This window comes from Rana temporaria, chromosome 6, assembly GCF_905171775.1.
Source record: "Rana temporaria chromosome 6, aRanTem1.1, whole genome shotgun sequence".
Classification (NCBI taxonomy): Eukaryota; Metazoa; Chordata; class Amphibia; order Anura; family Ranidae; genus Rana; species Rana temporaria.
In genome coordinates, this window is record NC_053494.1 from 158,747,682 (window position 1) to 158,771,020 (window position 23,339).

At 48.6% G+C, this 23,339-nt stretch overlaps 1 protein-coding gene across 1 annotated transcript in view; it reads left to right on the plus strand.

Annotated features, from left to right (window-relative positions):
• The first annotated feature begins 3,088 nt into the window (after positions 1-3,088).
• Positions 3,089-23,339, plus strand: part of PDE11A (phosphodiesterase 11A) — a 721,237-nt gene continuing 700,986 nt past the window's right edge. Inside the window, exon 1 of the mRNA XM_040357670.1 lies at positions 3,089-4,152. Within this exon, the coding sequence (XP_040213604.1) occupies positions 3,382-4,152 (771 nt within the window). The 5' untranslated portion in view covers positions 3,089-3,381. The remainder of the gene's footprint in view (positions 4,153-23,339) is intronic.

Consider the following 23,339-nt stretch of genomic DNA (forward strand, 5'->3'; position numbering starts at 1 on the left):
ATAAAATATCACGAATATTCTGAGCCAATCAGAGCGCTCCTCCAGCATTTGTCGAAATTGCGCAATAAATATCGCATTCGCATGTTGCGATATTTCGATAAAATATCACGAATATTCTGAGCCAATCAGAGTGCTCCTACCACAGTTATCAAAAAATCGCAATTATTTTCGCATTCGCAATAGCGAAAAATCGCAATCATTTAATTTCGATAAAATATCACGAATATTCGAATTTAGCGAATATATCTCGAATATTCGAATATATATTCGAGATATATCGCGAAATCGAATATGGCATATTCTGCTCAACACTACTCTTCTCACACGCGTGAGGAGAGGGGAGGAGCTGAACCGAACATGCTCCATATTGTTTACAAGTGATCATTGGACGGCGTGATCATGCGTGATCATGTAGTAAAGAGCCACTGTCACTACCCCGATTCGTGACACCCTACAGTCACAGACATTCCCGTGTGCCCGATGCTGGAAGAATGTTATAGTGCGCCCTCCCAGAGTTTTTGGGCTATGGCCAGTCGGCAAGTGGTTAAAAACTTACCACACTAAGCAGGAGAAAGCACAGCGGTCAGTTCTCTAGCTGTACTGGGAGCTCTCCAATGATCAGACCTGTCCTGCCATGCCCACGTTGCATAGCCATTGACTGGGAAGCTCGGTGTGCTGCTGCTTCTCCTCCCCCAGCTCTTATGCAGGTGAGAACAGAGATCACTTATAAAAAAGGGAAAAAAGGGTTTTTATATCTATACCAAAATGTTTTGCCTTTTATTTCTATATTAAACTGCATGGGTTGTTTTACAAGGTGATCATTTGCAATCACTTTAAAAGTTAGCAGCTAAAGTATTTGTAGCTGCTGACTTTTATTTTTTGGTGGGGAGCCTGGAGCTCCTCTTTAACCATCAATCGAAATCCACTTCCCCATGTGTGGCATCATAGGTATGTGCATCCTTTTGTATTGGGGTATGCTTCCCAAAGCTCAAACACACATGCCTTTCTCTGCAGCCTCAACTGCATGGGACAGTGAATGAATGGGAAGTGCTCTGTGCTGATTTGGCTGCCTGTTCATTTACAAACTGAAGCATAGTAAACACAGTTTTCTATGGTTCAGTTATGAATGGACACAGTGAACGAGTATGTTCACTGTCAGGGATAACCCACAATGATCAGGACTGTACCCCCAATCAGGGACAACCCCACAATGATCAGGACTGTACCCCGATCAGGGACAACCCCACAATGATCAGGACTGTACTTCAATCAGGGACAACCTCACAATGATCAGGACTGTATACCAATCAGGGACACCCCCACAATGATGAGGACTGTACCCCGATCAGGGACACCACCACAATGATCAGGACTGTACTTCAATCAGGGACAACCCCACAATGATCAGGACTATACCCCAATCAGGGACACCCCCAAAATGATCAGGACTGTACCCCAATCAGGGACACACCCACAATGATGAGGACTGTACCCCGATCAGGGACACCCCCACAATGATCAGGGGGCCACCCCCACAGTGATCAGGACTGTACCCCGATCAGGGACACCCCCACAATGATCAGGACTGTACCCTGATCAGGGACACCCCCACAATGATCAGGACTGTACCCCAATCAGGGACATTCCCCACAATGATCAGGACGATACTCCAATCAGGGACAACCCCACAATGATCAAGACTGTATACCAATCAGGGACACCACCACAATGATCAGGACTGTACCCCAATCAGGGACACCCCCACAATGATGAGGACTGTACCCCGATCAGGGACAACCCCACAATGATCGGGGTATACCCCCACAATGATCAGGACTGTACCCCGATCAGGGACACCCCCACAATGATTGGGGTACATCCCCACAATGATCAGGACTGTACCCCGATCAGGGACACCCCCACAATGATCAGGACTGTACCCCAATCAGGGACACCCCCACAATGATTGGGGTACATCCCCACAATGATCAGGACTGTACCCCGATCAGGGACACCCCCACAATGATCAGGACTGTACCCCAATCAGGGACACCCCCACAATGATTGCGGTACTCCCCCACAATGATCAGGACTGTACCCCAATCAGGGACACCCCCACAATGATCGGGGTACACCCCCACAATGATCAGGACTGTACCCAAATCAGGGACACCCCCACAATGATCAGGACTGTACCCCAATCAGGGACACCACCACAATGATCAGGACTGTACCCCAAACAGGGACACCCCCACAATGATCGGCACTGTACCCAAAAGAGGGACACCCCCACAATGATCGGGGTACACCCCCACAATGATTAGGACTGTACTCCGATCAGGGACACCCCCACAATGATCGGGACTGTACCCAAAAGAGGGACACCCCCACAATGATTAGGACTGTACTCCGATCAGGGACACCCCCACAATGATCAGGACTGTACCCCGATCAGGGACACCCCCACAAGGATCAGGACTGTACCCCAATCAGGGACACCCCCACAATGATCAGGACTGTACTCCGATCAGGGACTTCCCCACAAGGATCAGGACTGTACCCCAATCAGGGACACCCCCACAATGATCAGGACTGTACCCAAATCACGGACACCCCCACAATGATCAGGACTGTACTCCGATCAGGGACACCCCCACAATGATCAGGACTGTACCCCCGATCAGGGACACCCCCACAATGATCAGGACTGTACTCCGATCAGGGACACCCCCACAATGATCAGGACTGTACTCCGATCAGGGACACCCCCACAATGATCAGGAGGACTGTACTCCGATCAGGGACACCCCCACAATGATCACAGTAGGTGATGTGCGGCTTGTCAGTGATGGGGATGATGATCTCCACTATCGGTGCACAGAGGTGACTCCGGTCGGAGGAGAGATCGGAGTTCCTCGGTCGGATTGATTCTGCATGGACTGTCAGCGCTGGAGGTGGCAGCGCAGGGGTTAACGTTAACCCTTTGGTGCACACGCTCCACCCCGAGGTATTTGCGTCACTGGGAGGTTCCTGTGGCTGCTGGGTGACACCTAGAGCAGCGCTGTGCTGTGCCAGTCTATCTTTGCAGGAGCAGAGAGAACACCGGCTGGGCTTCCCAGGATCATCATCACTGCACCGCACAGGGATCCCCTCTATACACCCAGCAAGGTGCACAGGAGAAGTCTTCATCCCATTGACAGAAGTAGAAGAGTGGGAATCCCCGGTGGGCGGGGGGGCAGGGATGGCTGGGAAGTAAGCAGGTGCAGAGGGACTGGCATTGCACACATCATCATGCTTCTTCTACAAACTTGAGGACTGGATCTCAGCGCTGGGACTATCACTGAACCTTCATCACAGAGGAGAGGAGCTGATCCTGCAGAGATGTCAGAACCAGCGCTGGACTTCTCCAAAGTGGAAAGTTTTTTGGACAGCCACCCAGATCTGTTTGAGGATTACCTGATCAGGAAAGGCAAGCAATGCATGGTGGAGAAGTGGCTGAAGAGGAACCAGCTACCCAAGACACCTCTGAACTCTGATGACAAGAACAAGGACTCTTGGGGGCATAGAGGGGAAGGGTTGCAGAGGAGAGCATCCCAAAAGGAGCTGAGGAAAAGCTTTGCCAGGTCCAAGGCCATCAATGTCAACAGGACCTATGATGAGCATGTCAACTCTAGAGCCCAGGAGCCCTTGACTAGCATGAGGAGAAGGGCATTGCTCAGGAAGGCTAGTTCTCTTCCACCCACCACTGCCCACATCCTCAGTGCACTGCTGGAATCCAGGGTCAACATACCCCAGTACACATCCACTGCCATTGACTACAAGTACTACCTGAAGGAGAACAATGAGAGGGAGTTCTTCTTGGAGTTGGTGAAGGACATTTCCAATGAACTCAACCTGACCAGTCTTTGTTATAAGATCTTGATTTTCGTGTGCATCATGGTGGACGCTGACCGGTGCTCTTTGTTCTTGGTGGAAGGCTCAGCCAACAAGAAAAGTTTGGTCTCAAAGTTCTTTGATGTTCATACAGGGATCACTCTACTGCCTTCTTGTAGAATGGAGAATTCCAATGAAGTCCAGGTGCCCTGGGGTAAGGGCATCATCGGCTATGTTGCTGAGCACGGAGAGACAGTCAATATCCCTGATGCTTACCAGGTAGGTCAATGTCCTTCACTTGGTGCCTCACTGTAATGCCGCGTACACACGATCGGAAATTCCGACAACAGAACCGTGGATTATTTTCCGACGGAATTTTGGCTCAAACTTGTCTTGCATACACACGGTCACACAAATGTCGACGGAAATTCTGAACGTCAAGAACGCGGTGACGTACAACACTACGACGAGCCGAGAAAAAGGAAGTTCAATGATTCCGAGAATGCGTTGAATTGATTCCGAGGGTGCGTAGGATTTTTGTGCATACAGACGATCGGAATTTCCGACAAGAACTTTTGCTGTTAGAATAATTGAGAACCAGCTCTCAAATGTCCTATGGAGCTTACACACGGTCGGAATTTCCAATCGTGTGTACGCGGCATTAGGGTAAGGGTTTTATCAGTTATGTGGATGAGCATGGGGAAAGGGTCAATATTATTAATTATTATTATTATTATTAATAATAATAATAAACAGTATTTATATAGCGTCCACAGTTTGTGCAGTGCTTTACAACATAAAGGGAGACAATATAGTTATGATTCAAGACAAGAGGGTCCCTAATGCTCACCAGGTAGATCAATGTTCCTCACCTGGTGCCTCATTGTAATGGAAATGGTGTCATTGGTTAAGCTGATGATAAGCATGAAGAAATGGTTAATATTATTATTATTGGGCTGGATTCAAGAAGCAATTGCGCCTGTGTAACCATAAGTTACACAGCGCAATTGCTTACTTGCACCGGCGTAACGAATGCTCCTGATTCAGGAACCTCGTTACGCTGACTGCAGCCTAAGATATGCGCGGCATATGGCTCTTATGCCCGCATATCTTAGGCTGCATTCTTGCGGTGGCCGCTAGGTGGCGTTCCCGTTGTGCTCAGCGTATAGTATGTAAATTGCATACTAACGCCGATTCAAAACGTTGCGCGAGCCCTGCGTACGCAATTTACGTTGTTTCCGTACTGCGGTTTTTGCGTAAGGCTGCCCCTGCTATTAGCAGGCGCAGCCAATGTTACGTATACCCGTCGTTCCCGCGTCGCGAAATTTGAAATTTACGTACTTTGCGTAAGTGATTCGTGAATGGCACTGGACGCCATTCACGTTCACTTTGAAGCAAATGACGTCCTTGCGACGTCATTTGCCGCAATGCACGTCGGGAAAGTTTCCCGACGGAGCATGCGCTCTACGATCGGCGCGGGAACGCGCCTAATTTAAATGATTCCCGCCCCCTACGGGATCATTTAAATTGCGCGCGCTTACGCCAGGCATTCTGCCGGCACGCCCGCGCAATTTACGGAGCTACTGCTCCGTGAATCAAGGGCAGCGCAGTAATTTTGCGGGGGCGCAGGGCAAAAACGTTGCCCTGCGCCTCCGTAAAAAATGCGCAATTCTACCTGAATCCAGCCCATTATTATTATTATTATTATTATTATTATTATTATTATTATACAAGATTTATATAGCGTCAACAGTTACACAGTGCTTTACAAAAAAAAAGGAGACAATACAGTTACAATTCAAGTCAATAGGGTCCCTAATGCTTACCAGGTAGGTCAATGTTCCTCCCCTGGTGCCTCACTGTAAAGGAAAGAACATCATCAGTTATGTTGCTGAGCATGAACACAGGGTCAATAATATTATTATTATTATTATTATTATTATTATTATTCAGGATTTATATAGCGGCAATAGTTAGCACAGTGCTTTACAAAATAAAGGGAGACAAAACTGTTATGATTCAAGACAAGAGGGTCCCTAATGCTTACTAGACATGTGCACACTGAAATATTTATTTTCTGAATTTCGTTTTCGTCCAAAAAATAAATTTATTTAGTTACTCTCGAATTTCGTTTTTACTTATTTTGTTTCGTTAAAAAAAATGCATTCGTCTGAAAATCCGAATTAATTAAGGTTGAATCTTTCATTGAAGGCTTATGGTGTCTGTCGAATGTTCTAAGAAGATTCGACGGAGCAGCTAAACTGTACGACGAATCGTTTATTTCCGGTCGAATGTTCCGCCTACAAGCTATAGAAGAATTCTAATGTTGTATGACACTAGTAATAATTATATTTATAAATTATTATTACTAGTCAACTAACATTCAAATTCTTCTATAGCCTATGGGCCGAGCATTTGACCAGAAATATACGATCGCGGCGTTGTACAGTTTCGACAGACACCATAAGCCTTCAATGACAGATTCATTGGCCCGGATTCAGATACCAGTTACGACGGCGTATCTCCGGATACGCCGTTGTAACTCTGAGTGTGCGGGGTCGTATCTATGCGACTGATTCATAGAATCAGTTACGCATAGATTTCCCTAAGATCCGACTGGCGTAAGTGTCTTAGGCTGCATATTTACGCTGGCCGCTAGGTGGCGCTTCCGTAGATTTACGCAAGGAATATGCTAATTAGGTAGATACACCGATTCAGAAACGTACGTCCGCCCAGCAATTTTTTTTTTACGTTGTTTACGTTCGGCTTTTTCCGGCATAAAGTTACCCCTGCTATATGAGGGGTATCCTATGTTAAGTATGGACGTCATTCCCGCGTCAAATTTTTAAATTTTTACGTCATTTGCGTAAGTCGTTCGTGAATAGGGCTGTACATAAGTTACGTTCACGTCTCAAGCAATGACGATTTGCGGCGTAATTTCGAGCATGCGCACTGGGATTCTTTCACAAACGGCGCATGCGCCGTTCGTAAAAAACGTAAAATACGCGGGGTCACATGAAATTCAAATAAAACACGCCCACATCATCCAGATTTGAATTAGGCGGGCTTACGCCGGACCACATACGTTACGCCGCCGTAACTTAGGGCGCAAGTACTTTCTGAATACGGAACTTGCGCCCTAATTTACGGCGCCGTAACGTATCTGAGATACGTGAGATATATATCTGAGATACGTTATGCCCGCCGATAGATACACCAATGTATCTGAATCCGGGCCATTGTTTGCTTGTTTTTCGCTGCTTCGAAGGAATCTTCGTCGTTGGTCTACATCAGGGGGCTCCAAAATGCAGCCCGAGGGCCAGATGTGGCCCTTTGCTAGCTTCTATCTGGCCCTTGGGGCACTATTCCTTCCACTGATATGAGGAACTGTTACTCCCACCGACACCAACAATGGGGCACGGTTTCTTCCACTTATACCAATGATGGGATACTATTCCTCCTACTAAAAGGGGCACTACCCCTCCTATTGACCACCAATCCTGAGGTCATATTTATTCTCACTGATGCCAACATTTTTTGCCCCTGTTGGCCACAATCCGGCCCTCCTAAAGTCTAAAGGACAATAAACTGGCCCTTTGTTTAAAAAGTTTGGAGACCCTTGGTCTACACCAACACTGTCTCTATAATGTCAAATCTTTTCTCTCTATGTAGAATAATCTTGAACTAATAGAGTTAAAGTGGTTGTAAACCCCTTCGGGAAAGTTACACCTACAAGTAAGCCTAGATTAAGCCTAGCTTACCTGTAGGTGCTTGCAAAATTTCCGAGACCTACACGGTCTCGGAGATATTTGCAGTTTCCCAGAGCGCCGCCACCTTCTGAAATCTTGAAAGGGCACTCTGTGCCGTTTCAAGCCGGGGTCATGCCATAAAAAGCAGCTCCGGCACGCATTCGCGGAGTGACGTCATCGCCGCTCTGGCCAATCACATTGCCGGAGCGGCGATGCCCGTGAAGTAACCTCCGGGAGAGATGTCGCTGCTGGAGGGGGAGACGATGACCGCTGCGAGCGCTTCGATTTAAGGTAAGTAATTCATAATGAGCTAGTATGCTAGTCATACTAGCTCATTATGCCTTTGTCTTTCAGGTTTAAAAAATAAATTGGGGGTTTACAACCACTTTAAAGCGGGGGTTCACCCAAAAAAATGTTTTTTAACATTACATTCAGCCGAGTTGTCAGAATGACAATCGGCTGTTTTTTTTTTATTTCATTGCCGTACATACCGTATTTTCACCGCCGCTTCCGGGTATGTAATCTGCGGGACTGGGCGTTCCTAATTGATTGACATCCTTCCGACCGGCGCATACAGCGCGTCACGAGTTGCCGAAAGAAGCCGAACGTCGGTGCGCAGGCGCCGTATAGAGCCGACTCGCAGTCCGGCTTCTTTCGGCAACTCGTGACGCGCTGTATGCGCTGGTCGGAAGGATGTCAATCAATTAGGAACACCCAGTCCCGCAGATTACATACCCGGAAGCGGCGGTGAAAATACGGTATGTACGGCAATGAAATAAAAAAAAACGGATTTCGGATTCTGCGCGTTCGTTTTCGTTTGTTAAAATGATATGAAAATTCGGACGAAAATGCATTCGGACGAAAACGAATGCACATGTCTAATGCTTACCAGGTAGGTCAATGTTCCTTGTCTGGTGCCTCATTGTAAGTTAAAGGGTGTCATCAGTTACGTTGATGCGCATGGAGAAATGGTCAGTATTTTTATTATACAAGATTTATGTAGCGCCAACAGTTTGCGCAGTGCTTTAAAAAATAAAGGGAGAAAATACAGCTACGATGAGGGTCCCTGATACCATGTACAACGTCCCTCACCTGATGGCTCAGTATAAGTATTCAGTTAATGACTAGAGGTGGGGGACATCGTTTGCCGGACTGATTGCCCAGGCAGATTACAGTAATCTTTCTAAACAAGGCGTTGGGTTCCCAGTTGCATTGATTCGCAAGTGATCCAACTCGCTGATGGTCAGTGAGTCTTTGGCACCTAATGACTTTAACTAGTGCTCAAGCCTATGGGAATTACAGCTGTCCATCAGCAATCAGCACTGCAAGGCAATATTTGCAAGGGATGAGCATGGTTGTACTTATCTTGCACTTGCTATTAATGGAAATCTACTTGTCCGCACTGTGGCTAATCGATTCCTTTATTTTCTGACATCACATTTGTAACCATTGGCTACATTTAATATGTATTTATAGCTATTTATGTATGTATGGTATATGTGTATCATAATTATAAAGAGTGAACATCACTAGGAAAATATTCACTGACACACTGTAACATTCAGCCATGGAGAGTCATTGTCAGTATGCTTTATATATTCATTATATGATGCATTGTATGTAAATAAATACAGCATACAGTAAATACAGTATATAACGTTACCATGTAATTAAGAGGCAAACTACACGCCAACCCCTGATTATTTAACTGGCCTGGTTTTAGGTTGCTTTATCAAGTAGGGCACATGATAATCGCTGTACTTCTTAATCTATTTTATGACTTTTTACGTATGAAATATTACATTGCAGGATTACCAATTTTTTTTTTTTTGAACAGCTGTCAAAAAAAAAATCAGCTCAAACTTTTTGAAGGATACATTACCATAACACTGGACTGCTCGCGGCGATGATCTCTTGTCATTTTTGGCTACAATGCTTTTTAGTTTTTTTTAACACTTTAGCAATTTTGATTTTTAAAGGACCATTATCAAATAAAAATAAACTTTGGGTGGATTGACCCTTTTTATCATTTGATTTAGGCCCCTTTCACACTGGGGCGGGAGGTGCGATGGCGGGATAGCGCCTCTATTTTTAGCGGCGCTATACCGTCGGAATTGCGGCAGTATTCGGCTGCTAGCGGTGCGGTTTTAACCTTCGCTAGTGGCCGAAAAAGGGTTAATACCGCCGGCAATGCGCCTCTGCAGAGGCGTATAGCCGCGGTGTCCTATTGTTTTCAATGGGAAGGAGCGGTGGAGGAGCGGTAAACACACCACTCCTCTCACCGCTCCAAAGATGCTGCTTGCAGGACTTTTGGAGCAGTCCCGCCAGCGCATTGCCTCAGTGTGAAAGCACAAAGGCTTTCACACTGAGACTGCGGGGCAGGACTTTTTCAGGCGGTATTTAGGCGATATTTTTAGCGCTAAACCGCCTGAAAAACTCCTCAGTGTGAAAGGGTCTAATGGTAGGCTAAGGCCTGATGTACGCTGCTGCTGCTAAACGGACGTTTAGGAGCAGTTGGGCATTTTTTTTTTCCAGCTGCCCCTGAACTCTCCTCTATGTTATCTTATCAGTACATGTACACAGAGTCGTTTAGAGGCTTTTCTAAGTAGTTTAATTTAGAGGCTTTTCCTGGAACCCAAAAAAATGCATTCAGAAGCTGAGTTTAGAGGCATTTCAAGCTCCAAACGTGGTGAAACGCAGTAACTTGCGTTTAGCGGCATTTCGTTTACAGACATTTTTCATTTTAACCTCCCAATTTTTTTTTTTCAATTCTTAAAAGCGCCTAAAAAACACTCCAGTGTGAAAGGGGTCTAAGATAAGCACCTGAAGGACCACAACATACAGGGATATACAATGTAATACTGACATATAATCACACACATAGGTTGGACTTGATGGACTCAAGGTGCACAGGAGCACAGGACAGCAGATGTCTCCATGAGGCTTACTGAGGCTCAAGCTGTGGCTAACACACAGCGCTCGTTGATCCCTCAATAGAGACCTCCCGGCGGCCCTCCTGTGCTCCTGTGACACTGCACATGGAAGCTCCCACCCGCTCTAGCACTCTGCAAGTGTTGTTTTATACTTATATACTGAATAAATTCCTAAACTGTGTAAAAGATTGGCTTGGCGCTTCTCTCTCTCCTCCTTTTGCTTTCCTTTTATTCTAAATGAATAAGCTGGCAATACACCACAATGCACAAAAAATTGTGCATGCACCAATTCTGGCAGTGCATCTCCTGGAAGTCCTTCGGCAACATGCATTGGGGTGCCATTCAGAACGATTGCCACCTGTAACCAGTGGCCCCCCTAATCCATGCGTCCGGCCCCCTAATCTACATGCAGAGTGCCAGACACATGGATTCCAATTGTTGTGTTTTTTTGTTTTAATAGAAACCACGTGATTAGAGCCAGAGGCTCTAGCAGGCTTTAAAAAAGGGTGGGCTCGGGCACAGTGAGTTGTGTGACAATAGTGAATTAATATTCGCTATTGTCATCCTCAGGCCACAGAATGCTACAGGACAGGCAAAACAAACAATTTCTTGGGGCCCCGAGCTGGCCTGGGGCCCCCAACTTCCCCTTCCCAGGCTGTAGCGTGGCTGAGTTCCTCTTCCTTCCACCTGGAGTCTTGTCAGTCTGGCCGGGTACCGCGTGTGGTACAGGAGATTCAGTTTCCTGTTCCCGGCCGGACTGACAGGAAGTGCACACTAAGTGCTCAATTCCTTTCAGTCCGGCCGGGAAGACAGGAAACTGAATCTCCTGTACCGCATGATACCTGGCCTGGCCCGGGCACTATCTGATAGGGGATGGGGGAAGAGGAGCTCGGCCACGCTACAGTGGCAGCCTACAGATAAGAAGGGGAGGTAAGAATAGAAAAATATTGTAGTGTAGCGTTAATGTAGGCTTTGCATCCGGGGGGGGGGGGGGGGGGAAGGGGTGCTTTGGGGCCCCCATTTTGCTTGGGGCCCCCAAATTCTATCAAATGGCCCTGGTCATCCTGACTATCCTCCCGGTTAATCAGGAAGCGGGTCCTGAGATCCGTCAACCGATTGGCCGAGAGGAGAAGCGATCCTATTGGCTGCCGCGGAGGGAGGAGACGCAGGGGAAGCCACCGTGAAGCACCAGGAGGAGGAGATGCCACCTGCCACCCAGAGGAAGCGATGGCCGCAAAAACATAGATGGGGTAAGTGCAGGGCCTGGTGACCGACCGGGGGGAGGTGCCTGTGACCTGACTGACTGACCAGCCGCCACTGCCTGTAACATACATTGCAGTAAAAAAGGATAACAAAGGAGCTCTGACCAGTATGCCCCTTATGGGTCCTAAAAATAATTGCTTGCTGAGTAAATCTAGGTTATTAAATTGTTACATTAATAAGGACACTGCTTTGTGGCATTTTCTCTATTCCTGTCCTCCTGCTTTCTGTCATGCACTTTGTGACTTGCAGTGTGGCCAGAAAACTACTTGCACCATCTGTAAACCATTTACTGAAGCATGCAGTGTTGTTTTAGCTTGTTCTGCAAATGTTCCAGCAGATCATTATTGTAAGATAAGGTGGAAAAGGAGAGCTTTATAGGACTGCAAAACCTGCCAGCCTTTTCCTTCCTTGTGGGAGACAATAGACACTTTATTAGTTACCTTTCCTTCTGGCCTCAGATCATGATTTCTGTTAAACAACAGTGAAGAACCGACCTTTTGAAAACCTGCATAGATTTCATATTCAGCTGTGCGGTCAGAGAGATTATCAATTATTGAAAAACAATGCAGCACTGAGGAAACTAGCGTACTAAAGCATGCTTTTCTGTGAAGGGTTATTTGAAGATTTAGGCAATTTTAGAGAGCGGAATTGGCCAACCATACGGTAACACTACAAGTCCCAGCATGGTTCTGCTATCAAGGTCCTCGAAAATGTTATATATATATATATATATATATATATATACAGGGCTCAAAATTTCAAGTCCTGAGCTTCTAGCCAGGCCTCAAGGGTTACTCGCCACCAGTTTCCCCACCCAACCCCTACCCTGCCTCTAATTCCGCCCCTAAACACGCCCTCATATATTATCTCATGAACTTACACTTAAATGTTCTATGCAGAATTACGTTATAAAGATAAATATTAACAACAACTTTATCCAAACCCAAAAATGCAGCCTGCCCGCGTCTGCCAATGCAGCCTGTGCCCGCCAGTGCAGCCTGTGTCCCGGTCCTCAGTGCAGCCTGTGTAACCAATGCAGCATGTGTCCCCAGTTTGAGCCTGTGTCCCCAGTTCAGAGTTTGAGCCTGTGTCCCCAGTTCAGAGTTTGAGCCTGTGTCCCCAGTTCAGAGTTTGAGCCTGTGTCCCCAGTTCAGAGTTTGAGCCTGTGTCCCCAGTTCAGAGTTTGAGCCTGTGTCCCCAGTTCAGAGTTTGAGCCGCCTGTGTCCCCAGTTTGAGCCGCCTGTGTCCCCAGTTTCAGCCGCCTGTGTCCCCAGTTTGAGCCGCCTGTGTCCCCAGTTTCAGCAGCCTGTGTCCCCAGTTTCAGCAGCCTGTGTCCCCAGTTTAAGCAGCCTATGTCCCCAGTTTCAGCCGCCTGTGTCCCCAGTTTCAGCCGCCTGTGTCCCCAGTTTCAGCAGCCTGTGTCCGCAGTTTCAGTCCCCAGTTTCAGCAGCCTGTGTTCCCAGTTTCAGCCGCCTGTGTCCCCAGTTTCAGCCGCCTGTGTCCCCAGTTTCAGCAGCCTGTGTCCCCAGTTTCAGCAGCCTGTGTCCCCAATTTTTTTAGCCTGTGTCCCCGCGAATGTAGGGGATGAGAGGGGAGAGCCGCCACTGCCGCCTGGCTAATTAGAGCGCTGGGGAACATAACAGCTTTCATTACAATAGCTGTGTGCTTCCCCGCTGTGCGCCACCATATACAGCCCCTCCCCCTTGTCCGGGGAACTTTGATAGACAGATCACCGTCCCAGGATTGGACGGTGATCTGTCTATCAAAGTGCCCGGACAAGGGGGAGGGGCTGTATATGACGCCACACAGCGGGGAAACACACAGCTATTGTAATGAAAGCTGTTATGTTCCCCACTCCCCAGCGCTCTAATCAGCCAAGGCAGCTGCGGCGGGTCTCCTCTCTCTTCCCCTACGATCGCTGGGACAAAAGCTCCCATACAACCCAGGCCGACGGCGGTGCTCCCCCCCCCTCTCCCAGGCAGCCCACACTCGCCCCCTCAAAATCCCACTGTATATATATATATGTGTATATATATAGATATATAAATAAAATAACTTTAAACAAAATGTAATTATTTTTTCATTTGTAAAAAAAAAAAATTCAATCTGAAAAAAATATTGTAAAAAATTGTAATTGTTGTAATTCGGTAGGCAGAGGCCTTGTGATTTCTAATGGCAGCCCTGCATAGGCCATCAATGTCAATGGATGCAACTAACTGCAGACACCTTATACAAGAGGATTTTGTCCTCATTCACAATGAACACAGGTTTGAAACATCGCACTATTTTCAAACCTGCATTTCAGTGCGAGTATGGGGGTTGATTTGAAAGACATCTGTGCAGGTCCATGCACAGATGTCATTAAAACGTCTCTGAAGTCGCCAAAAGTAGTGCAGGAACTACTTTTGGAAATTGGAGCAGAGCGTGCAGGGTTGGTTTTGCACCGATTGGGACAGTGCCATTGCCGACAATAGGCTGTGAGTTGGTATGCGGTTTAAAATGTCAAATTGCGCCAATGTGAACGAGGGCTAAATCATAGTGTTCCTTGATGACATGTGAAAAGTAAGAATTATATGCTTCTAAGTTTATACACAGTCACAGAGAAATGGTTCTATTTGTGCCTGTCTCTGTTAGATCCAACCCCAGAGGAGTCACTGCTCTGTAAAAATAATTATTCTCTGCCTTTCTCACAAAGCTCAAATCCCGGAACAGTTAATGGAGGAATAATTCAGAACCTTTTACAAAAAGCCCCTGTGTAACAGGTGTTGCTAATTACTTTCATATCAGCGTTATATTGTCTTTCTTCACTTTGTTAAACTATTTGTGTTCCCAGTATACTGAGTTTCACCACTTTTTTTCATGTGTGGACTAAAGCTCCTGCAGGTACTCGTGTCTGTCTTCAAATTTGTTTTTTAACCTCAGGACCATTTGGGCACTCGGGCACTGCCTGAGGGCCCCTTGCCACTAGGGGGCCCCATCAGGGTTGCCAGCCTCAGTAAAACCAGGGACAGTAAAAATCTGTGTGTGTTTTAAAAATCCCAAGATTATAGCTGCCCCGCCTCTCCAGTACCTTTTCAATGGGTGTATGTGTATTCTGTGTGTATGTGTACTGTGTGTATATACTGTCTGTGTATATTGTGTGTCTGTGTGTGTATACTGTGTATGTATACTGTGTGGCCCCATAATCTATTGCCTGGGGGCCCCATAATCTCCTATTGCCCGGGGGCCCCATAATCTCCTATTGCCCGGGGGCCCCATAACCTCCGATTTCCCAGGGGCCCAATAACCTCCTATTGCCCGGGGGCCCCATAACCTCCTATTGCCTGGGGGCCCCATGAGTTGTCAGTCCACCCCTGCTCAGGACCCATAACCCTAAATTCATGCTATATACAGGGCTTTGAGTTTGGGCCCCACCCGTCCTGATATAAAAGCGTGTCTAAATCCAAGAACAAAAATGTAATATATTGCAACTTACTAGTCCTCAGGTGTGGTTGCTTTATTAGTTTTCTTTTGATAAGCTTTTTCCCTTTATTTTCACCTGGTAGTTTTTTCAGTAACACACTCCCTGTCCTGGTGACAACGCTCATTCACTGTACTCTATGGAGAAGCAGAGTTGTCACCCTAGAACAGGAAATTTATTAGGACTACAGAACACCCCTCTCCTTTTCTTCATAACACGAGAGGTGTTCTGTGGAATTTCTGGCAGGATCAATAGTTATCAAACAGATATTCTAAAACATTTTTAATTGCACGTTTAACAGACCCAATGTAAGAAAATAAGAGAGCTTAAAGGGTAACTCCACTTTCGTGGAAAAAAAATAGCAAAAAAATTAATATAGTATATACAATTGCGACACAAATCATATTGTAATTAAATGTTATTAAAAATTATATTTTCTTTTCAATCTGAAGCTCTGTAAATATCTGCAATATGGCTAACTGGAGGTGTTCTGTACAGAATGTGTACAGAGCGCCCCCCAGAATCATACCATATCTATCGGCGTATAACACGCACAGGCGTATAACACGCACCCTAGCTTTAAGAGGGAAGTTTCAGGAAAAAAACTTTCCACAGCCCACTGCGTATAACACGCAGGAACAGTTTCTCTCTATTTTCAGGGGGAAAAAGTGAGTGTTATACACCAATAAATACAGTAATTTCCTGCTTGTGTGATTGGCTCACTGATTTACCCTGAAGTCTGCACTAAGATACAAATTTGATTTTTGGCATCCCCTGCAACAAAAATGCAATTTTTGGTGAGATACTCCAATAGGAAATCACAGCTAAAGGGATGCAGACCCTGCAAGTTTCCTCATTAGAGCTCTGCAGGTGCAGCAGTTCGTTGATAGTTATGAAACCACTCCCATTAGACCGAGCACAGGGGCACAGAGGAACAAACAGTGATTTCTTCAGAACAACAAAAGGTAGGAATCTACAACAACGTTTGTTAAAATCCTTGCAATGTACATAGATCACCCAGAGGGGAATGATTTTTTTCTTAACAAAAGTGAAGTTATGCTTTAAAGCTCAACTCCAAGAAAAGTCCTCTCTCGCAGTGGCACCCACACTGCAAGAGTCAACTGCTTGTTTTTTTCTAGGGGTTAAAAAAAGCACTTTTGTTTACTTGATCCTTCACTTTGTCGAGAAGCAGCGCTCCCCTACCCTTAAGCAGTGGACTGTACCTTGGCGTCCTCATTTCCAAAATAGGGCTTTGGTTCCTGCATCGGTCTTAATAACCATCAGAGAGCAGAAAAGAAGAGGTTGCAGGGAGCAGTCTAGAAGCATAAAGAAGCCTGCAGGAGCAAAAAAGATAGGACTTTTACTTTTCACAGAGTGAAGCTTTAATTGTCAGGCCTCGTACAAACGACAGTTGTCCTCGACAGAATCCATCAAGAAACTTGGTGGCAGAGCTTTTTTGCAGAGGAAAACGGTTGTGTGTATGTTTTTCATCGAGGAAACTGTCGAGGAACTCGACGAGAAAAAAAGAGAGCAAGTTCTCTTTTTCCTCGACGGGAGTCTCAATTTCCTTGTCGTGTTCCTCGCCGGGCTGGTTTTCTTTTTTTTTTTTTTTTTTTAAATCAAACCAAAGTTTAATGAGCATGTAAAAAAAGGGTTACAGACAGTGTTCTAGTCGGTGCAACATGCACCACAAGCAAGGATACATTGCAATGTCAGGTGCGCAGACTTGACAGACGAGGTAAATGAAAACATGTAACATGTGAAAATGTAGAGCAGCACATGAGGACGGGGTAGGTCGGAGGTGAAGGTCACAGCCCAATAATACTCAACAGGTACATATAAGGGGTGTTAAGCAGAGGGGGTAATGCAGGTGGAGGCATCTCCCAACCATCTATCCCAAATCTTGTTATATTTACCAGGGCAACCCCTGTGGACATATAGAAGCTTTTTAAAGGGTAGGGTGTCGTTGACAGCTTTGATCCATTGTTGTAGGGTGGGGGGGGGGGGCCCCCTAAGCCAAGTTCTCGCTATCTGAAGCCTTGCAAGGAACAAAGTCTCTTGTAGCAATGTGTTAAGATATTTTCCGGCCTCAGACAGCGAAAATATTCCGAGCAAACACTGACGGGGGCTAAGGGAAATGGGAGAACCCATGCGGTCATGGAGAAATCGGACCACCTGGGTCCAAAAGCCCTGCACGCAGGGGCACCCCCAGAGAAGATGGTAAAAGGTGGGATCAGGGGAGTTGCAGCCCGGGCAGTTAGGGTTTGGGGGAAACCAGTCTGCAGTTGACGAGAGCTTCATCCCAGTCCTCCGACGACAGCACCCCCAGGTCAGGAGCCCAACGAGCTTTAACCTGCTGGAGGGTGGCAGCCGCCGAGGGAGCCAGGAGGTATGAGTAGAGTTGGGAGGTCAGTTTCTTGGGGTCCGAGCCCATGACAATGTCAACAGGAAGCGGGATCTCGAGGGTAGGGATGGCAGCACCAAATTGTGTGGTAAGTGCGTGTCGAAGCTGGAGGTAGCGGAAGAACATGTGATTCGCTAGGGCATGGGTATCTTTGAGGGATTGGAAGGACCTAACCGAGCCGTGTGAAACTACTTGCGAAAGGTAAATAATTCCGCTCCTGACCCAGATACCATGGTCAGGGACCATGGCAAGCTCGGGCAGCAAGGGATTATCCCAAAGGGGTGTGTGAGAGTGGGGGGACGGGGCCTCGCCGACTGACATGGTAGTTTGCCAAATCTTGCGGTGGTGATGGAGCAGTTGATTACTATCGTCTGGGCGCCTAGAGTTGCGGGGTGGACACAGCATGAGTTGAAAGGGGTGCGAGACCGGGCCAGGGGCCTTGGAGCACACCATGGCCAGATATCGCCTCCTCTCGGAGTGATGAATGTAGTGAAAGTGGGAGAGCTGGGACGCAACATAGTAAAGGTAGAGGTCTGGGACCGAGGCGCCCCCTTGACTGGAGGGGCACTTTAGAACCCGCCACGGCAGTTTATGCCGGGACGGGCCCCAGATGAATGAGTTGAGAATGGACTCCATTTTTTTAAAAATACGGGGAGGGATACACAGCGGTGCATGCCAGAAGGCATAGAGCAGCTTCGGGAGAAGGATCATCTTGACTAGGCTTATGCGGCCCATCACCCCAAGAGGGAGACGGGACCACGTTTGCGTTTTGGACTTCAAGGTATGAAAGAGTGGCTCAATGTTAAGGCGTATGTAATCTAGAGGGGACCTAGTGACGAGGATGCCCAGGTACTTAATGACATCCGTCCGTGGCAACGGGAGGGCTGCCTGCATTGCAGTGGGGGGACCCAGATCTAAGGGGAGGATATAGGATTTGGTCCAGTTCATCTGCAGGCCTGAGAATTCCCCGAATTGGGTTATAACTTGGAGGGCCATACGAAGTGAGGGGCCGGCATCCGATAGGTAGAGGAGCATGTCATCAGCGTATAGGCTGAGTAGCTCAGTGACCTGGCCACAACGCAGCCCGCTAATCCCTGGGCGACTACGCAAAGCTATGCTCAGGGGTTCCACAGCGAGGGCATAGAGCATGGGTGAAACGGGGCAGCCCTGACGAGTGCCACGAGTCAGGGGGAAGGGAGAGGAGGTCCTACCATTGACCCTGATACGCGCCGTAGGAGCATGATATAGGAGTTGTAGCCATTTCACAAAGCGGGGACCAAAACCGAAACTGCCAAGGCATTCCCAGAGGTATTTCCACTCAACCGAATCGAAGGCCTTGGCAGCATCGAGGCTAACTATCACCCTAGAACCCACTTCTGCGTGTTGGGCCTGAAGGTTCATGTAAAGTCTGCGGAGGTTGAAGGCCGTGTTTTTGTTGGGCATGAACCCAGTCTGGTCAGGGTGTATTAAGCTAGAGATGACTTTATTGAGACGCAGGGCAAGAATTTTAGCGAGGATCTTCACGTCGAGCTGAAGGAGGGAGATGGGGCGGTAGGACTCGGGGAGCATAGGGTCCTTGCCTGGTTTTGGTATAAGGACAATGAGGGCCTCGCGCATGGAGGAGGGTAGCGTACCCGAATCAAAAATGTGATTATATAGCGCGCAGAGCCTGGGGACAAGGGAGTCCTGGAAGGACTTGTAGAATTCGAGGGGAAGCCCGTCGGAGCCCGGGGTTTTAGAGGTGGGGAGGCTTGCTATAGCCGTCTCCACACAGACAGTGGTAATTGGGGCCTCAAGCATAGAGACCTGACTCGGGGATAGGGTTGGAAAGGTAACACTCCGCAGAAGGGCGGTAAGCTCCTCCGCGGAGTGTTGTGCAGTGGAGGTGTAGAGCCTCGAGTAAAAGGACCGAAACTCTTCCGCCACCAAGTCAGGGTCAGAAAGTATCGCCCCGGACTCCGCGCGGAGGGCCACGACCACAGGGGGTTTGTGATCTAGGTGAGCCATATAGGCAAGTAGCCGACCAGCCCGTTCCCCATGCTCGTATGTGCGCTGTTTGCTAAAGAAGATACCCCGGCGTGCCTTCTCGAGGTGTAGCTGATCCGTCAGCCTGGACTGCAGACGGAGCTGAGAAGCAGTAGTGTCTGACGGATCAGCCTGAAAGGCCCGCTCAAGAGAACTAAGCTGCGCCTCGGCCTGGTGGATTAACAGTTTAGAGGAGGCTTTGTGTCTGTTGATGCGTAGGGATAGGAACATGCGAGCGTGTAGTTTGAACGCCTCCCACACGGGTCCAGCCGAGGCTGAGCCGTCATTGGTGGTAAAGAAACGGACCCATTCGGATCCGATGGAGTCCAATTCCGGGAGAGCCCTCAACCAAAACGGGTTGAGGCGCCAGGTCTGGGTCGTGGGGGGTGACGGGAGTCTCAGCCTGACCCAGTACGGAGAGTGATCAGACAGTGTTCTAGTATCAAACCCTACGTCAAGGAGATGTGGGAGGAGGGAAGGGGTCACAAGAACAAGATCGATACGTGACATCACTGCACGGGAGGGAGTAAAGCAGGAAAACCCTAATTGGGTGGGATACTTATGTCGCCAAGTGTCGGTGAGGGCAAATTCAGCTAGGAACCTACCGAACCTGGTGATTTTTGGTAAAGGGCCTGTGGGGGCGCTCTGGCCCAGTCTGTCCATGGATGGGGAAATGACCATATTAAAGTCGCCCGCCCATATGGCAGGCACCGATGGGTGGAGAGTCATAAAAGCCACCCCACGTTGAAGCACTTCAAACTGAAAGGGAGGGGGGACATAAAAAGCAAGGAGTAATACTTCGAGGCCTCCAATGGTAGCATGAAGGAACAAATAACGACCCTGGGGATCAGATTGTAGCGTATGTAGTTGGAACTGCTGCGATCTTGCTACCAGCACCGCCACCCCTCGAGAATTAGAGGTGTGGGGGGCTTGGTACACCCATCCCACCCAGGCTTTTTTGAGGCATAGCTGCTTCTGACCTGCGAGATGAGTCTCCACCAGGATAGAGACATCAGCACGCAGGGACTTTAGGTGGGAGAGGACCGCCGACCGTTTAGCCCGATCCCCCAAACCCCGGACGTTCCAGGACACTATTTTCAGGGAAGCCATGGGTAGGAATGGTGGGGTAGGGGGAAGGCATGGGGACCATGTGACTGGATCAGGAAGCAGTGGGTGGGGACCACGCGACCCCCGAGGGCCCAAATAGAGCCCAGCGCGGGTAGGCGCGGGGCCCACCCCATACAGAGAGGTACATCAAAATATTCAGTAAAGTCTGCAACACACTTTGACAATATTAAATCGAAACAGTAAAAAAAAGGAAAAAGAAAAAGGAAAAAACAGAAACCAACAATAACAGCGCTGCGATGAAACCGCAGAGCATAACCTGCAATAGCGCTGGACCGACACAGCAGGCATAACACCCCACCACCCACCAAAAGTCTGGGGACGGGGGCCGGCCAGGGAAACAGTAACTTAGCCATGATTGCCCAAGGTGATGAAAGTTCCCGAAGGATAGGGCAACCGGCGGGAACGGGGGGGGCGAAAAAGAAAAACTGCAGAGCACACACTGGTGCAAGAGTGGGGTGACTGTTCAGGCGGAACACCGATGCAGGTGAGCCGCTCGTGGCGCGTAACAGGGGGGGAAATTATCGGGGGAGGCAAGGGCAGAGAGGGGGGGGGATAGGTGGGGAGCCAGGCAGGGGGTACACGGATGGAGGAGAAGGAGGGAGGCCCCCGGGGAGGCAGCAAGGTCAACTCACGGTTCAGGGGGTACATGTTCCAAAAGTGACGCTGTCCAGGAGAAACAGAGCGGCCTGCCGCGAGGGGTAAGTAACAAGTGGGGCAAAGTGGAGACGAGGAATCAGTTGCGTGACGAGCCAGCTCCATCGCGGCGCTCCAGCCAGGAAAGGATTGCCTGAGGTTCCTCAAAGAACTGGGCCTTACCATCGCACACAACCCGGAGTCGCGCGGGGAAGAGCATAGCGTATGGCAGGTGATGCACGCGTAGCAGCCTCTTAGCCTCCGTGAAGCGCGCCCTCCTCTTCTGGACCTCCGACGAGAAGTCCGGGTATACGGCAACCGTTACGTTGCCGATGGGGATATTACCTTTCTCGCGGGTGAGTCGGAGGACGGCATCCCGATCGCGGTAATTAAGCATCTTGGCGATGAAGGTTCTCGGAGGGGCGCCCTCCGGGGGGGGTTTCGCAGCAAGGCGATGGGCGCGTTCAACAACAAAGGTGGCGGAGAAGGCCTCCCTGCCGAATGTTCTGATCAGGAGATTTTCCAGGTAAGTAGGGGGGTCTGCTCCTTCCGAACGCTCAGGGAGCCCCACAAAGCGCAAGTTACATCTGCGAAGGCGATTCTCCATATCATCTTGTTTAGAGAGCACCGCTTGGAGCTGATGTTGTAGGCTCTCCACCGTAACCTGAAGCGGGTGCAGGCCATCCTCCACGTGGTCCAGCCTGCGCTCCGTCTCAGACACCCGGTCCCGCAACTTTTGCATGTCGTGTCGGATGTGCGAGATATCCACCTTGACCTCCTCGATCCGGGTTGTAAGGGACGTTTGGCAGGCAGCAATAGCCTCCAGAACCCGTGCAGTGTCACCCGATGGACGGTCTTCGCTCCCAGGGGGCACGGCGACGCCATCTTCCTCCACCTGGTCCCGCTCACTCTGACGGCCCTTGTCGAGTTTTGCCAGGGTACCGGACTTCTTGGGGGGCGACATGGTGTAGTCAAATAGTAGGGGCATATGTGGGTAGGTTTGTAGCCGTTTTCAGGAAAGATTCCCCCAGGATGGATGTAGATAGGATCAGCCACGAGCGGAGCTCTCACTCAACACGTCTTACTCCATGCAGCTCCAGACCACGCCCCCGCCGGGCTGGTTTTCGACGAGAAACACGTTTGTGTGTATGCTTAGAAACCTGCGCATGCTCAGAATAAAGTATGAGACGGGAGCGCACCTTCGGTAAAAGTAGCGTTCGTAATGGAGATAGCACATTTGTCACGCTGTAACAGTCTGAAAAGTGCAAATCGTCTCTTACCAAACTTTTACTTAACACGCAGTAACATGAGATTAGCAAAAGCAGCCCCAAGGGTTGTGCCAGTGGAAGCAAACTTCCCCTGCCGTTGTATGTGTTGTACGTCACCGCGTTTGAGAACGAGGAGATTTGGTCTTGACAGTGTGTACGCAAAGACAGCTTGTCAAGTTTCTCCACAAGCCTGACAAGGAACTCGTCGAGGAAAACGATGTTTCATTTACGACGAGTTCCTCGGTCGTGTGTACGAAGCCTCAGGCCCCATACACACGAGAGAATTTATCCGCGGATACGGTCCAGCGGACCGTTTCCACGGATAAATCCTCTCAAAGATTTCCGCAGATTTCGATGCGATGGAGTGTACACACCATCGCATTGAAATCCGCGCGGAAATCCTCTGGCGATGACGTGTCGCGCCGTCGCCGCGATTATGACGCGGCGACTGGCGCGACGCTGTCATATAAGGAATTCCACGCATGCGTCAAATCATTACGACGCGTGCGGGGAATCCCTTTGGACGGATGGATCCGGTGAGTCTGTACAGACGAGCGGATCCATCTGTTGGAATGGATTCCAGCAGATGGATTTGTTGTGCAT